This window comes from Siphateles boraxobius, unplaced genomic scaffold (genome assembly GCF_051911475.1).
Source record: "Siphateles boraxobius isolate OS27281-9 unplaced genomic scaffold, OSU_SipBor_1 31, whole genome shotgun sequence".
NCBI classification, from domain to species: Eukaryota; Metazoa; Chordata; class Actinopteri; order Cypriniformes; family Leuciscidae; genus Siphateles; species Siphateles boraxobius.
Genome location: NW_027508931.1, coordinates 11262373 through 11279805, shown reverse-complemented (window position 1 = coordinate 11279805; position 17433 = coordinate 11262373). Strand labels below are relative to the sequence as shown.

At 36.2% G+C, this 17433-nt stretch overlaps 1 protein-coding gene across 3 annotated transcripts in view; it reads left to right on the top strand.

Moving 5' to 3' along the window:
• Positions 1-10613, top strand: part of b4galnt3b (beta-1,4-N-acetyl-galactosaminyl transferase 3b) — a 29099-nt gene extending 18486 nt beyond the window's left edge. For 2 of the 3 annotated variants that reach the window (XM_077193828.1, XM_077193826.1), the window contains 9 exons: positions 103-203; positions 1603-1667; positions 2076-3477; positions 4109-4362; positions 6523-6676; positions 7220-7292; positions 7436-7589; positions 8156-8282; positions 8768-10613. In XM_077193828.1, coding sequence (XP_077049943.1) covers positions 103-203; positions 1603-1667; positions 2076-3477; positions 4109-4362; positions 6523-6676; positions 7220-7292; positions 7436-7589; positions 8156-8282; positions 8768-8876 — 2439 coding nt within the window. In that variant the 3' untranslated portion in view covers positions 8877-10613. The remainder of the gene's footprint in view (positions 1-102; positions 204-1602; positions 1668-2075; positions 3478-4108; positions 4363-6522; positions 6677-7219; positions 7293-7435; positions 7590-8155; positions 8283-8767) is intronic. The other variant, XM_077193827.1, reaches the window with a different exon arrangement.
• The last annotated feature ends 6820 nt before the right edge of the window (positions 10614-17433 follow it).

The following is a 17433-nucleotide window of genomic DNA, read 5'->3' as shown; positions in this document are numbered from 1 at the left end:
AACACTAATAAAACAAAACAAATATTTCATAGCATTCCTTTTTTAAAGCAATGAATGTTGTGCCAATGTGAGCATGATCTTGTTCAATCTAATCTGATGCAGGTGCACCTGACGTATGTGTATCCCAATGACTACACACGGCTCACACACATGGAGAGTGATAACAAATGTTTCTACCGTGCAAATTCATACTACCTGGACAGGTAGACACACAACTACACTACCGTTCATATGTTTATGCTCAACAAGGCTGCATTTATTTGATCAGAAATATTGTAAAAAGTAATATTGTGAAATATTATTACAATTAGTATTTGAATATATTTCAAATATAATTTATTCCTGTGATGGCAAAGCTGAATTTTCAGCATCATTACTCAAGTCTTCAGTGTCACATGATCCTTCAGAAATCATTCTAATACGCTGTTTAATTTGAACAGCATTTATTTTAAAGCTGCAGTCCGTAACTTTTTTTGGGTTAAAAATTATTCAAAATACCCTTTTGAAGTAGTACATAACCAGCCAGTGTTGAAAACTATCTGCTTGCCGTAGCTCGATTCAAAACGGTAAGCTTGTTATAATGTTTTTAATTCCAGTGCTACAGGTGGATTTCTGCGGGAAATTCGAGCATGTCTTTGCGTCATTACGTCACATCTGTACACATAAAGAAGGAGTCTCGGCTACTAGGCTATATTGTGTGTGAGGATGTTGGAGGTGGAGATTTATAGCCTTTTCTCACAGCACTTGATATAATTAAACTTATTAATTTGATAGCGGATCCAGAAAGGTTCAAACGACAATCACCAGTGACAACTGGAGATTCACCCGTTGTAAAATGCAAAAGGCTTCGGAATTCGGAGTGGCTACAGAAAAAAAGAGACTGCAATGCGAAAACAAGGATAATATCTGAAGGGCATTAAATGTAGTCACGCAATGCTGATGTTAACATTAACAATTTGAGAACAAAGTATAATTTTCACGGTTTGACGTGATATGATAAGCAATCGTTAGATTTAATCAGCGCGATTTACTGCAATACTTTTTTTCCCCTTAATTGGTCAGAACAAAAGTGGATGTTACTTACTTGTTCAGATGACATTTTCCGGTGAAAATTCTTATGTTGGTCATACTTCCAAAAAGTATAATCTGTGATTCTGAATGACAGTATCCACACCGGCGCGGTGACTGACAGCCGCACATTCTCCTCAAAACATTGGATTCATCCGCGCTGTGCCGTGCCGAGGCACAACCCACGTACAGTTGATAATTCCGCGATTGCAGATTTCAAACAGAGATGGCGATAAAGAGAAAAAACTACGGACTGCAGCTTAAAATTTAATATTTTTTAACAGGATTAAAAGTATTAATTTAAAAAAAAACTCAAACATTTGAATGGCTGTGTACAGTCTGTACATGAGTGAAAACACACACACACACACACACACACACACACACACACACACACACACACACACACACACACACCAATCTAGCACTCTTTGGTGCACTGTCATGTAGTGTGTTATCGATGATGTCATTGACCTGGTTCATCATCACATGCACCTTGTGTATTATGATCTCAATCAAATCATTTATTTTCAGATATGGCTTCTCAAACTACATTCAACTTGATCTGCCCGAAAACGAAGAATTCATCAAATTCAAAGGTACAGCAAACACGTAGTGCTTTAGTGGTGTATTTTGTATTTAAAGAAAACATTAAAACAACATTCTCAATGCATTTAAATTCCTTAATGCGACAAGAATGTTTAACAGGAAATGAGCAGGACTTAATTTTATGAAATTATGAAAACAAACATTTTTGTCTTATTAATAATAACATATAATGAATTATGTGTAATACGCTCAAGTAAATGTATTAAAATGGGGTCAGTTTTGTTCTCTTTAACTCTTGTGTTAAAATATGCAATCTGCATGATGGTTCAGAACATTCAGAACAACACACTACAAGGAAGGTAAAAGTGTTTATGTATTCCCCATTTCAAGGGGAACCCTTGCTTGACTTTCATGCTTGACTTTATGACCTCCTCATGCTTGACTTTACTTCCTTGTAGGAGATAGAAATTATGAAAAGAAGCAGCAAGAGGAAGGTATGGAGAGGAGCAAGGATTATTATTATGATTTGTACGATAACTCAATGCAGATGCGCCGCGAACTGTTCTCTGTCCAGAAAAATGGCAGAATCAGAAAAAAGAGGCAAGACGGGAAAATTGATGTCAGATTTGAACAGATAGACCAAGACAACCAAGCCAAGGAAATCCAAAAACCGCCTGAAGAACCACAGAACCTCCCAGAGGAACCAGATTACCAACTGAGAAGGAAGAAAAAGAGACACCCTCAAAAACACCTGAAGGACCAACACTACCTCCAAAATGCACCTTCTGAAGTGAAGACCCATGACCAGGGGAAAGAAAAAGACTCTGTGGTTTCACAACCGATTCAGAATAAAATCATGGAGAAGATACCTGATCAGCAGAATCTAGGACCAGCTCAGAAAGAAGGCCGCTGGAGGTCAGAGGTGAAATATCAAATGGCCCAACCGCTCCGTCAGAATGGTGGAATTGAGCTCCACCCACTTAAATCCCAACACGGCAATAGAAGCGATGGAAATTTATACCCTTTTGCCGTCAGAGACGGAGATATTCCCATGGAGAACATACGAGAAGTCGAGGAGTTGAAGGAAAGGTCAGTGACCAACCCTGCCATGTTTGATGAGGTCCATAATGAACATCATAACCTTGTAAATCGGATGGGTAATCGAAAAGTCTTTCTAGGAGAACATGTGGACAAAGCACCCAAGAACTCATTAGATGTGGTAGAAGTAAAGAAGAAGAACAGTACAGATGAACGACCATCTTTGGATGGGGCTGAAGTCAAAGAAGCAATGATGAGGCCCAAACACCCAAAACGTAAAGCAGAAAAAGCTGTGCATGTTTTGAAGGACAACACTGAAAAGGCTGAAGTAGATGACAACAGTCAAAATGACAACAATATCATCAAGCATACAAAAGTGGCACATCATCTCCAGATCACCCAAAATACACAGCAAAACGCATCATATAACCAGGCCAATGAGCACAAGACGTGGATCCTCTCTGCTCCGTCCATAGAAGAACATAAGCACTGGGGTGGTGTAAATGATGCCAGAAGGGGAAATGAGATACAGGATAGTGCGATACATATAGAAGAGATTGACAATGGACGAGGTGAAGAAGACGCTTTGGTGGATCATGGTTTCTCTGAGGAAGAAGACTACGACCTCATCAATAAGGCTGTGTTTGACGTGGAAGTCAAGTGGTCTCAGACGTTCCAGGCTAAACCCCTAGATCTGTATGCCATGCGCTCCGATTGGATCGATCTGAAGTGTAATGTGTCTGGAAACCTGCTGCTCGACGAATCAGAAGCGATGTCCGTAGTGGAAGCTTTTATGAAGAAACTAAACAAGAAATATCCAAGGTAGGCTGACTGTTACAAATATTTTGAATCAAATATCCGATTAATACAATATGCAAAATGTTATTTGGAATGGAATACTAGCATATTGCATACCACACATTTTATACAGTATACTGCCAGCCATTTTATTAAAAATATTATGTGAAACCTGCATCAGCAGGGTCACATTTCTTTATATGGGTTTTTTCAGAAAGTAACATGTTCCGTAAATACTGCAAATTATACACTACCGTTCAAAAGTTTGGGCTTAGTAAAAAAATTTTTTTTTTAAACATTACGACTTTTATTCAGCACTGACACATTAAATTGGTCAAAAGTAACAGTAAATACATTTATATTGTTACTAAAGAGTTCCCTTTTTAAATAAACGCTGTTCTTTTGAACTTTCTATTCATCAAAGAATCCCAAAAATTCAATGTGTAACAGTTTCCACAAAAATTTGAAGCAGCACAACTGATTTCAACATTACTAATAATAAGAACTGTTTTTGAGCACCAAATTAGAATGATTTCTGAAGGATCATGTGACACTGAAGACTAGAGTAATGACAAGAGAAAATCCCTGAACAGTAACAATACTTTGAGTAGTATGGTAATACTACAGACATAAATTTGTGTGTGTGTGTGTGTAGGCAGTTCTCTCTAGATCGTATCGTGAACATTGAGATGAGGCCTGATTATAATCGGGGCAGTAGATATCTCCTGGAACTGGACCTGCTGGAGGCTACTGGACACCACTTGCGCCTGGTTCAGTACATCTTTGTGAAAAGAACTGAAGATTGGGGTTCTCATAAAAAACAAAAGGTTCAGGATGAAGAACTTAAGCTTTGCAATCCATATAGCTTCTACTGGAACCCGACAGCTACTGTCCACTTCATCATCCCAGGTAAAACTCTCTCAAATAGAGAGGAATGAAAAAACAGATTTTCAGAACATTGTTCAAGACGCATTTTTACTAAGAAAGATGGGTTGTTCTGGTCTATTACTGCCACAATCCAAACACCTTTATATTGCTAAGCAGCTGTAAGATCATTTTAAATGTTCATTACACTAAAGTTGGATGGTTTAGCTGAAGTTACACCAGCATATTGAAACAGCTTTGATTTATATCTTATGCATAATTGTCTATTTAAAAATCCTCTCTGCTACATTCTGTAACTTTTTTTTAGGTTTATAAATTTGATTTTTATATAAATTTGGTTTATAAATGTATATACTGTGTATGTGTGTGTGTGAATATATATATATATATATATATATATATATATATATATATATATATATATATGTGTGTGTGTGTGTGTGTGTGTGTGTGTGTGTGTATATACAGTACAGTCATGGTCAGAATTAATGGCCCCCCTGGTAAATATGATCAAAACTGGCTGTTAAAAAAAAAATCTGCATCGTTTATCCTTTTGATGTTTCATTCAAAATATTGCCAAAAATCTAACCCTTCATTGAAGTAAAAGAATTAAAAGTGGGGGGGAAATCACATTATGAAATAAATGTTTTTCTCCAAAACACATTAGCCACAATTATTGGAACCCTTTTATTAAATACTTTTTGCAACTCCTTTTTTTAAGATAACAGCTCTGAGTTTTCTCCTATAATGTCTGATGAGTTTGGAGAACAACTGACAAGAGATCAGAGACCATTCCTCCATACAGAATCTCTCCAGATCCTGTAGATTCCCAGATCCATGTTGGTACTTCTCCTCTTCAGTTCAGCCCACTCATCAGGTCAGGGAACTGGGACGGTCATGGCAGAAGCTTCATTTTGTGCTCTGTAACACATTTTTGTGTTGATTTTGATATTTGTTTTGGATCGTTGTCCAGATGGAAGATCCAAACATGGCCCATTATAAGATTTCTAGCAGAAGCCATCAGGTTTAGATTTTTTATCTGTTGATATTTGATAGAATCCACGATGCCATGTATCTGAACAAGAAGTCCAGGACCTCCAGCAGAAAAATATGCCCAGAACATTAAAGATCCAACGGTACATTAAATTGTACACATGGGGTACTTTTTATCCTTGCGTGCACCAAACCCATCTAGCGTGTTCGCTACCAAAAAGCTCTTTTTTTAGTTTCATCTGACCACAGAACCCTGTGCCGTTTAAAGTTCCAGTCATTCTGACATTTGAATTTGCTGGAGTTTGTTTTTGGACGAGGAAAGAGGATTTTTCTTGAAACCCTCCCAAACAACATGTGGTGATGTAGGGGTTGTTTGATATATTCTTTTAGGCTTTCTGACCCCAAGACTCAAGTAATCTCTGCAATTCTCCATCTGTGATCCTTGAAGAGTCTCTGGCAATTTTTTGAATGAAAGATCAAAAGGATAAACGATGCAGATTTATTTTTTACAGCCAGTTTTGATCATATTTACCAGGGGTGCCATTAATTCTGACCATGACTGTATATGTATAATATGTATGTATTGTAAGATATCTTAATGTTTTTAACAGAAGTATCTTATGCTCACCCAGGCTGCATTTATTTGATCAAAAATACAGTGAAAAACAGTAATATTGTGAAATATTATTACAATTTAAAAATACCTGTTTTCTATTTGAATATATTTTCAAATGCAATTTATTTCTGATACAAAGCTGAATTTTCAGCACTATTACAGCATCTTCAGTGTCACATGACCCTTTAAAAATCATTCTAATATGCTGATTTGCTGCTCAAGAAAAAAAATAGTTGTTCTGTTTCATATGTCTTCAGTATTACTTAATATACTTTTCAGATCTTCCTGACCTCAAACTTTTGAACAGGAGTGTATTTATTTATTTATTGTTTTATTATATTTTTATAAATGTTAAAAAAACTCTCTGCAACATTTTAGGGAATGTTTATAGCTATTAAAAATGAAACTTAAAAAGATTGTTCTTAGAACATTGATTTATAAAAAATAACCAAACCAGAACCATACCATCATTTTGAGGGAATGCTCAGTGTTGGCAGGATTACAGTATGTACACGTTTACTGTCCGCTGTATGAAATATCTTAACAAGACACTGTGTGTGTTTATGTGTCTGCAGTGAAGAACCAGGCCCGTTGGGTACAGCAGTTTATTTCTGACATGGAGGAATTATACCGCACCACTGGAGATCAGAATTTCAACGTCATCATTATTGACTATGAAAGCACTGATATCAACATAGAAAAAGCACTACAAAAATCTTATTTACCCAGGTACATTTACAGGTTTATAATTATACGCATAGTAAAGTGAACCTCTGAACTTCATGAGTTCATGAGATTCCTTGATCATTTGGCACATTGTCATTTCATGCTTCTGTAGCTATCATATTATAATTATATATTTTTATTTTACATGGTTCTTCACCCAAAAATGGACATGTTTGGGTGAACTTACCCTCAAGTTGTTCCAAACCTGTATGAGTTTCTTTCTTCTGTTGAACACAAAAGATATTTGAGAGAAAGTTGGTAACCAGACCGTTGACGGTAGCCAATTGACTTCCATAGTATTTTTTTTCCCTTCTGTGAAACTCAATGGGGCCCATCAACTGTTCGATTACCAATATTCTTTAAAATATCTTCTTTTATGTTCAACAGAGGAAAGAAACTCTGACAGGAAAGAGGTTAAGAACAAATGATGACAGAATAAAAGATTTTGGGTGAACTATTCCTTTAAAGACACTGTTTTAATAATTCATGTACTTGTAAAAAGAGACCTCACTTTGACTCCTTTCTATTGTGTGTCCTCCATTTCAGGTATCAGTACCTCCGGCTGAGTGGAAACTTTGAGAGATCAGCGGGACTGCAGGCAGGAATTGACCTCATTACTGTAAGATTAACACACACAATCACTCACACGCACCACACTTGCACAACATATGCTTGAATTTCTAAAACTTGTTCAAAACATGCCATGAAACATGCAAAGCTGATGGATGTCACTCAATGAAGGTCTGTCTGTCTCTCTGTCAGGACGATCACAGCATTGTGTTTCTTTGTGATCTGCACATCCATTTTCCTCCTGGCTTCATTGACACTGTGAGAAAACACTGTGTGGAGAGACGCATGGCTTTTGCTCCCATAGTCATGAGACTGAACTGTGGCGCTACACCTCTGGAACCTGATGGTACAGTCTTTTACCTAATAACACTGTCAAATACATCAGAGAGAATTAGATTCGCTCTGTACAACAACTAATACAGCCTTTCACATGTTTGTGGTCTTTAAGACTAATATATTTGAAGAAGTCAACAAGGCTGCGTTTATGTGGTCAAAAATACATTAAAAACAAGAATACTGTTAAGAATTATCACAATACACAATAACTGTTTTCTATTTTAGTGTTTTATTTATTTCTGTGATGTAAAGCTGAATTTTTAGCATCATTACTCCAGTCTTCAGTGTCACATGATCCTTCAGAAATCATTCTAATATGCTGATTTGCTGCTCAAGAAACATTTATCAATGTTGAAAACATTTGCGCTGCTTAATAGTTTTGTAGTAACTTATTGAAAGATGAATAGAAAGTTCAAAAGAAAAGCATTTATTTTGTAACATTTATGTCATTACTGTCACTTTTGCTCAATTTAATGCGTCCTTGCTCAATGAAAGTTTTTTGAACAGTAATGTAATTGTTTAAATTCACAGCAGAATCGCTGAATACCAGATTCAAAGTGTGTGTTTAATGTGCAGGTTACTGGGAGGTCAATGGCTTTGGACTTCTGGGAATTTATAAATCAGACCTGGACTCTATTGGGGGCATGAACACCAGAGAATTCGGTGACCGCTGGGGCGGAGAGGACTGGGAACTACTGGACAGGTCAGTACTGAGACAATACTCTAATAAAAACCATTATCACAGCTTTTTAGCTTATCTCAAAGTCAGTATCCATTTTTCGTACTGTGCATTATGATGTTGGGATTTCATTTAAAGTAATTGATTTTAGTTTTTGGCTTTTATTTATATAAAAACAAAACTTAATTTATATTATATATATATATATATTTTAATAGTATAAAATGTTACTAAAATAGTATGGAATTAAAAATGTATTTTTTTATTTTTTATGCACATTTTTATTTCTTTTATATCAAGATCTTTGAATTACCATCATGTATGGAATGTGCTATGTACATAAACTTGCCTTGCCTTTCCTATAATATTAAGTTTGGCTTTTTATCGTTACCTATAACATGAAAATAATTCATCTTATCGTGTTAGAGAAATGTAATATCAGTACATCCTTAATGTTAAACAAACATGATTTGGTGTGTGAAGTGCCTTGTGTCATCTGTGGTCTGTAGGATCCTTCAGGGTGGGCTTGAGGTGGAGCGTCTGTACCTGAGGAACTTCTTCCATCACTTTCATTCAAAACGTGGAATGTGGAATCGCCAGATGCTGCGCAACACGTAACCGAGTCAACAGTCTCGCAGCTGCTGAGCAACGGTTAAACGTTTGGTGAACCTCAGGACATTCCAGATGTGCGTTCCAGATCGCATCTGATTGAAGGTGGTTTTGAGATGAGAATTAGTGGAAACAAACAGAGACTCAGGAAAAGGTGATGTTTTGTTTGAAGATGAGTTATGCAACATCTCCAGCTGCTATGGGATCATTACCAGAGTTGAAATGTTTCTCTAATGCTAACTACACTGTCAAGGAAAAAAAAACTGTAAACTGTGCTAAAGGAACATTTTGAGGTCATTGAAGGTTTCAGCATCACTTTGGTGTTGGCATCACTTCCAGGTCAATAATATGCCTTCAGTTGCGTCTGGCTGAGTATTCTGTTCTCACAGACAGAAATGTGACGTACAATGAGATGTATATACTGAGAAAATGTGTATTTATTCAGGTAGATGAGTGTCTTGGGTGAGGGGTTTGACTTTGCACACTGTTATTATGTGTTTTATGCTGTGTGACCTCTTAGGGACTGAAAGAATCTGCGGACAAAACCAAAGAGATGTGCAATATTCCCAGAGGCACAGAGCGTGTTTTTGAATAGTGAATTAATTCAGGTTAGAAATGCTGATCCGTTTTCAGGTCAATCGCATAAAGCCTGTCAAGAACACGTCTGTGCCATATTTCGCCCCCAAAATACAAAAGGAAGAAATAAGAAATTTTGTTTAAAGAATTATTTTCCCTGTAATTTTCATGAATATTAAGCACATTTTACTTCCAAATTCTCATTACTGTAATACAGAAATATAAAGACATATTATTAAATTGAAGGTTTGTATACATCATGGTGCCTTAAATTTATGCTGATTTAAATGCAACCAAAAAATCATATTTTGTTACTGTAATACAGTACAGGAAAACTAAAAGTTTATAACATTAATTCTATTAATGAGAACTTTAAAGTACAGATGTGCGTAATTGTCATTAAACATACTGTCACAGTACCTTCATTGAAGGCTTCATTTTCTTAATGCAAAATGTAATTTGGGGGTTGGGGGTATTGGGTATGAAATGGCCTTGTTTTGTGATATTTGCCATTTTATAGTGAAGTTCAAAGGTGTTTTGATTATGAAAATGCCAATTTTTTGTACAAAAAAATTGTTCTTGGTTCATGACACATTCCAGCCATTAAACCCGGCTCATGTTGATTCAGACTGATTCAACCATGTGCAGTATTACTTAAAACAAATTAGATCCTAATAATATTCATTAAACACACACATAAAGACAGTGATGTGTTTTCGTTTTTTTTCTCTCTCGTTTTTACTCTATGGGTTATCATTTGGTTTATGATTATGTATTCTGATGAATTACTGCCCAGTGAAATCTGACGTTAGCCATGCTCACTTATACTGTAAGTGCCTTATGTTGTGTTTAATATCAGATGGAAATATCTACTGTAACATCTACTGTTTGGTGTGATGATTTGATGCTGTTTTTCCAGAGATTCTTTTCAATGGTGGTTATACATGCTCTAAATGTTACTGCCTTGTGGAGTTTTTTTTGTGTGGGCTTTTTTGTAAAAAAAAAAAAAATTGTAATGCATTGTAGATCTGACAGTCAATAGTGTCAGTGTTTTTTTATTTTTTCCATATATTTTTTAAATGAAGGATCTTCTTGTAGGAGGCAAAGTTAAAATGTCTCGTTTATGCAAATCACCAACAACCTTAAAATAAAATGTCTCTTTGGGTTTTATGTTTTGTTGAGGTTTGTATTCATGACCAACCATATCAATTGTTTGGTCAAAAATGGAGTTCTGTTTGTGATTTACAGTGTAAATGTATTGATGAAGAACCTTCTACACAGTTTCTCTGATTCTAGACGTTCATACATTTTGTGCCTTAGCTTTTATTAAAAAAATGTAAAGGAGTATTTGGATTGGAATGACATGAGGGTGAGTGAATAATGACAAAATATTCATATTTAGGCGGTGTCTTTTTAAATGCTTTTTACCATTTCAGATGAAAAATATGGGATGAGGTTTTTGAGGTTTGGTGAATGAAAATCAAACATGAAAATAAGCTAGCAAAACATTTAGATCATACAGCTACATAGCCCCTAAAGGGACATGGTGATGGAAAAAAATGAGACAGGAGTTTCTCGGGGAAAGCAAAACTTATACGAGATAATTTTTTCCCCTTCCATCTCATATTTTTTAGGGGTGCCGTAATACATCATAGAATTTCGAGGGTATTTTAAAACAAAAACAAAGAAGATTCATCACAACTATTTACATTGCTTTGTTTTTCAGATGGAAGGAATGAAGCCTCCTTTTTTTCCGTCCTGGTTTTGCTGATAGTCCATGATTGAAGTGCCACCATCTCCTCAAAATGCAAGATTTGTTGATTCAATATTCAGAATGTATTTGTTGAACCACATTGGGATGACTCATAAGCGGTGTATAGATTCTAAAGATCTGACTTGGGTTTCCTCTTACGAGTAGCTTTCCATGAAAATAGAATTACACAAGCTCAACCTTTGCTTCTCCAACATCTTCAACCTGGCAAAGAACCTCTATGAATTATGCTTTCTAAAAATCATATGAAGTTCACAAGCTTCTGCAATTTAACAAATCTCACTTTACCCTTCTCAAAAACCTTAGGTGTTTACCTTAGCTGACCGTCTGAGACTGTTTCCATACAATCTTGAAGATTTGAAAACAGCGAAGGTGAAGAGAAAAAAATAGAGGTGGGCATAGATTAATTTTTTAAAATCTAGATTAATCTCACTGGAATCTTGGAATTAATCTAGATTAAAATGGCTCATTTGAATTCTGCCGAAGGCATTCAGAATATGTGTGCTACCCAAATAATGACTAAAAGTAAGTCTTTGAGAATAGTGCGCCTCGCGTATTGATGTGAATTTCTGCCAAAAATGCCATTCGACAATAGAGGAGCAAAAGTCGAATATCGGTCAATTTTTTTTTTATAAAATAAATAAATAAAACGCACAATTACAATGACAGAAAGGGAGGCCAATTTCATATTTAGCGATTTGTCATCAAACAAACTGTTTATTAATTGAACAAGTAACATGTTTTCGTCGTTTTTTTAGGCTAATTGGAAGAAGAAAAAAACAGTAAGCACGACGTAGCTACAGTCCGTTTTTGCATCGCCAAACCAGATGCTCGTTAGATCAAAAAATAATGTCATGTCATAATGATTTAATGTGAACCTACCTTTACCGGCAATAGCCTCTTCCTTTTTAAACAAATTAGTTTCAATCAATGTAAACTATTCGTGTGACTATGCCCCTGCGCAATACACACATTACCGCGGGATGGCGGTTGTTCATTTCATAAACTGTACACAATAGCTTATTTATTTTGTAGCCTATAAATTAATGTATATGTCCAACGGATAATGTCATACTTTTTAGTGGTGCTATCGTGGTGTAATAATCTGTTTGGTTGTAAAATGTATTACCTGAATGAAATGAAATCGAATGTATCGTCCTGTGGAATCATTCATTCACAGACAGCTTACGAAGATGTTCAACTAATAAAGATCTTCATCGCTGGCAAAAATATGATGCATTTGCAGATTTGCTTTCACTAGACTAAACTGTAAGTTAGCTCTTGATGTTCTTAAATCTTCCTATTACGACTCCGTGTCGAGTGTGATTGAACGCGCTTCAGAGTTCAGACGATTCAGTGCGTGAGGAACTGAACAGAACTGATTCGCGAACCGATTTAGACAGATCTGCCAACTTGTTTGATGAAGTCTTCAGAATCGACCCAAAAGAGTGATTCATTTGTAAATTGAGCATCGCTCATGCCCATAAAAAAAGAAACAGCGCGCTTGGAATAAACTCATTTAACAACGTGTTGTAAAGCTTTATGTAAAGTAACGAGAGGAACGATCAACGTAACATGTAAAAGTATACACCTTGTGTCCCTGACAGGAAAATACCCTGTTGCGCGATTTGCGCGAAAATATAACGATATTCGAAAAAGCTATTTTATGATCCCAACCCAACTTAGAGAATAGATTAACGGCGATATTTTTTTATCGCCCGATAACATACCTGTCAAGTATCCCGTTTTGGCTGGGAAAGTCCCGTATTTAACCCTTCTTTCCCGCCGTCCTCCCGTATTAGTATTTTCCCGTAAATCTCCCGTATTTTAACCTGCGCTATTAAAAAATAATAATGGCCCGGGGCGGATTAAAAAAAACAAAAAACATTCGCAATCTGAGCTCTGTCACTAGCCACGCGATAACTGCCAACTGCAGTAGCCTACTACAGGTACAGTTGTCGCGAGGTTAGTGTGTTAGTGAGGTCAGAGTGACAACGCAGGAAAAAAAAAAATTCGCAGACGGATGATGGACGCTACGACAGAGACGGAAGGCACTCCTGCCACAAAACCAAAACCCTCATGTAAATACCGCGATCAATGGGACAGCGAATTTACTTTTCTGAAGAGGAGCAGGGTAGGGGACAGTCACGCGTTTGGTAACTGCGACTTTAGCATCTTAAAACCTGTTAACCGTTGCCAGTGCGCCGGCGCACTGAAGCGTTTTTGTTTGTTTAAATAGTTCAAAGTTACTATTAGATTTAATGTTATTACCTTGACAAACTATACATCATTAAAAAGATATAACACTCAAGTTTCAGTATTTGACCACTATTGTATTCTCAGAAACTTTGAAGATGTTTCATACAAAATAAATTTCTAATAACTTTACAAAACTTTGTAGCTATTAATAACTATTTTTTCATTATGACAATAATTAATTCTACATTTACAATAAACTGCCAGGTGTCAGCTTTCAAATGAGATCATACTTGTGATTTTAGTGCAAAGTGTTTATGAACTGTAGGCTATCTGTTTCAGTTTGGGTATGCCATTTCTGAGGATTTTACAAAAGTGGGGTTGCAGCCTAAAAAGAATGCAAAGTCTGCAACAAATTTGAACAATAACTAACTAAAAGAGTAAAGAAAAGTTATGTGACATGTAAAGAAAAACTGTAAAAGAAAAGCAATATGAAATTAAAAGAATGTGTGGAATGAAAATAAAATGTAAATGTAGAGACAAGCAATGTTAAATGAACAGAAAATATACAAATAAGCCTTTAAAATAAATGCTCTTCATATATACCCTTTTGTGTTTTCATTTATGCTATAACAATTGTCTTAAAATGTAAGGGATAACGTGACTGGAGCTTGGTTGCGGTGGTGGGACTGTTCGCGGTGGGCGCCGGAAAATTTCCCTTATTTTCAAATCCAAAACTTGACAGGTATGCCCGATAAGAGTCTCACTTAACGCAGCACGTTAACGCCGATAACGGCCCACCACTAGAAAAAAATAATCTTTTTCCCTGAAGACAAATTGAGGAACTGATGTACTGTACACGAGGCTGAAAGATCTCACCTTTTCAGCAGATTCCAAACCTGGAAGATGTCAACATTAGTTTTCGTTTGGATCTGTGACATTTCGCAAATGCTTTTTTTGCAAAGGTGACATTTTTGACAACATATGCCGGTTTAACTGCATCATAGAGAGAGGAGCTAAAACAAGAGCTAAACTACATCTGAATTGGTGAGTCTATAATAATTTTAATGTCTGACTGTAACATATTGTAGGCTAGCCTACCATATGGCTAAAATAAACTTCCTGATATTTGTTCTTCTGTCCAACACATATTGTGGCAAGTTAGTTTCATCATTCTGTAACCGTTCTGTTGTGCCAAACTCCAAAAATAGCTGCTAGCAACTAAATGTGCATCATTGTTGTAATAAATAACTAGACCAAGACCTCAAAGAACATTTCTCAGTAGGCTACCGCAGTAAAATTCTCAGCATGCTACTCCAAATGTAAATTATTTGCTTAAAGTGGAAGCATGTGCGTTTGTTTTGGAAAAAAGAAAAAATTAACATGCTTTTTGTCATGCTTTAACTGCAGTAAAGCTCCATCAGTACAATTTCCACTTACTGGGTACTTCCTAAAGGCGGAAAAATGCTGTTGTGTGGAAAAAATGGTCACTTGGATAAACATTCTGCATTGTATTTGACAAGTTTTGTACAGAAGTTATACATTTAGTTCGTTTTTAAAAGTAAAACTCGCCACTTAAAATGAAAATTAAAGCATTTGAAATTAAAGCTGCAGTAGGGAGTTTTGAGAAAATGTTGACTTAGCCTGAAAATTTGAACAAGCACAACTTACAGGTCCAACCCCCTTGCTCTCTGCACTACAGCTCCTCCCTCCACAGCTCCTCCCCCACAGCGGAGCCTGCCGAACGCGCAGGCTAGTAAGCAGGACCACCGATGACGGCGGATTATAAACAGTTATGGAACATTCATTAATAGGGACGAAACATCAACAATATGCTTTACATTGTCTATGGCCTGCCCATACTTTGACTACAAACTTGGTCCTCAAATCATTATGTATTTTGCAATACATGTAACTTTATAATGTTGCACTCTTTCTATAAGTTATAAATAGCTAGTAAGATAACGTTAAAGGATTAGTTCACTTTAAAAAAAACTTTTGCTGATAATTTACTCACCCCCATGTCATCCAAGATGTCCATGTCTTTCTTTCTTCAGTCGAAAAGAAATGAAGGTTTTTGATGAAAACATTCCTGGCTTTTTCTCCATATAATGGACTTCAATAGGACACAACGTTTCAAGGACCAAATGACAGTTTCAGTGCAGCTTCAATGGGCTTTAAACGATACCAGACGATGAATAAGGGTCTTATCTAGCGAAACGATCGGTCATTTCAAAAATAAATAAAAAAAACTTTAAGTTTTATTACAAATGGTCGCCTTGCTCTGTTCTGTGATGCACGTTCGTGATCCTGTTCGAACTCGTTCATCAAAATGAAAAAATCTTTTTTCGATCGTTGAATTAACGAAATGACTCGAAATAAAATTCGTTCATTTGGATGAACGAGTTCGAACAGGAGAGTCACGAACGACGGTACGCGCTCGCGCTGTGCAAGAGAGGGATGATCAGCGCGTACACGAGCGTGATTGACACTGCTAAGCATAGACATCATGACATTCCTCCTGGCTCTGATTGGTTGTTTCTGACCGAGAGCGGTGTATTTCTGCAAATGGCAATAGAGGGAGGAGCCAGAGGAGCTTGATTTTTTCACAGATTATCTGTCTCATATTCTACTGTCAGGACATAATGACAGTTTTAACAAATATTTGTTTACAAAAGTTACCTACTGGAGCTTTAAACATCAAAATCGAAAATTTTTTTAAATGGAATATTGCATTGTTTATAATAAATGATTTATCCATGAACATTATTATTATTATTATTATTTAGAATGTTCTTGCCCTCATAACCTTTAATCAAAAGAATGTCCCATTCCCTCTAGCAAACATGTCTTCTCTGATGATGCGTTTACTGGCGCGACGGCGGGACAACCTGTCACTCACATGAGATCACAGCATTCAACAATCCAATCAATTACCAGTGGACAAAATCAAGTCCCTCCCTACATTTTATTTACTTGTTCAAAAAGCCGTTTCATCACTCGGATATAAGTCACAATGGTGAAGAAAAGAGTAGTGCAACTTCTGTTTCTTGCTGACTTTAATATAGTGCTTTCAATTTCAAATTCTGAAACAATCCACTAAAAATAAGGAACACTCGAATAGTAAAAGTAAAGACAATAGCCTACCTAATTCCAGAGCACCTAGAAAGTTATATATAGCATACCCTCCACCTGCTGGTATGAGCTTGTGAAGGGTTCAAATGAGACTCTGGGTTCTAATTGCCATGTTTAAATTCTGCAAATGCCTTTTAATTTTATACGTTGGGTTATATTTAGGGAAGGCCACGTCTGTGCATTTATTTGGAGTTCTATAAACGTGCGCACTCACGTCTGCTGACAGCTGAACTCACCCCACTAGTGCAAAGTACAAAGAATGCTCACACTCATTATCTAGGCTAACTCAATTGTTTAAACTTTGATGTGTTTAAATGAGGTTTGTCTTATTTCAGTGTGAGAGTGTTAGCACACTGCATACTACGCACTAGATACAGCCTTTGATTTATTAGATTTTTTCAACAGTAGATACTTTTACATTGTTACAAAAAACACATTTAAAATAACTGTTGTTCTTTTGAACTTCCTATTCATTAAAGAATCCTGAAAAACAAATGCATCATGGTTTCCTCAAAAGTACAGCATATTAGAATGATTTCGGGGGACGGGTGCATAAACTGCTGGGTATAGTTAGTCATCAAATAATTTCCTTAGGACTGTTCATAACTGTTTTAAGTCAGTTACATAAAAACGTAGATTGGTCTAATTTGATACCGAAAAGAAAGACTGATTACCCCTAACTAACTGCTAGTTGCTCATAGTTTTAAAGACACAGTCTGAAAAATAATGGAAATGTTTATACAACTCCCCCCTAAAGGATCATGTGACATGTTGTCGCTTCAGTCGTTAAACCTGCTATAATGGCATTTAAACATTGGCATTTAAACACTGAAGACTGGAGTAATTCAGCTTTGCATCACAGGAATAAATTACATTTTAAAATATATT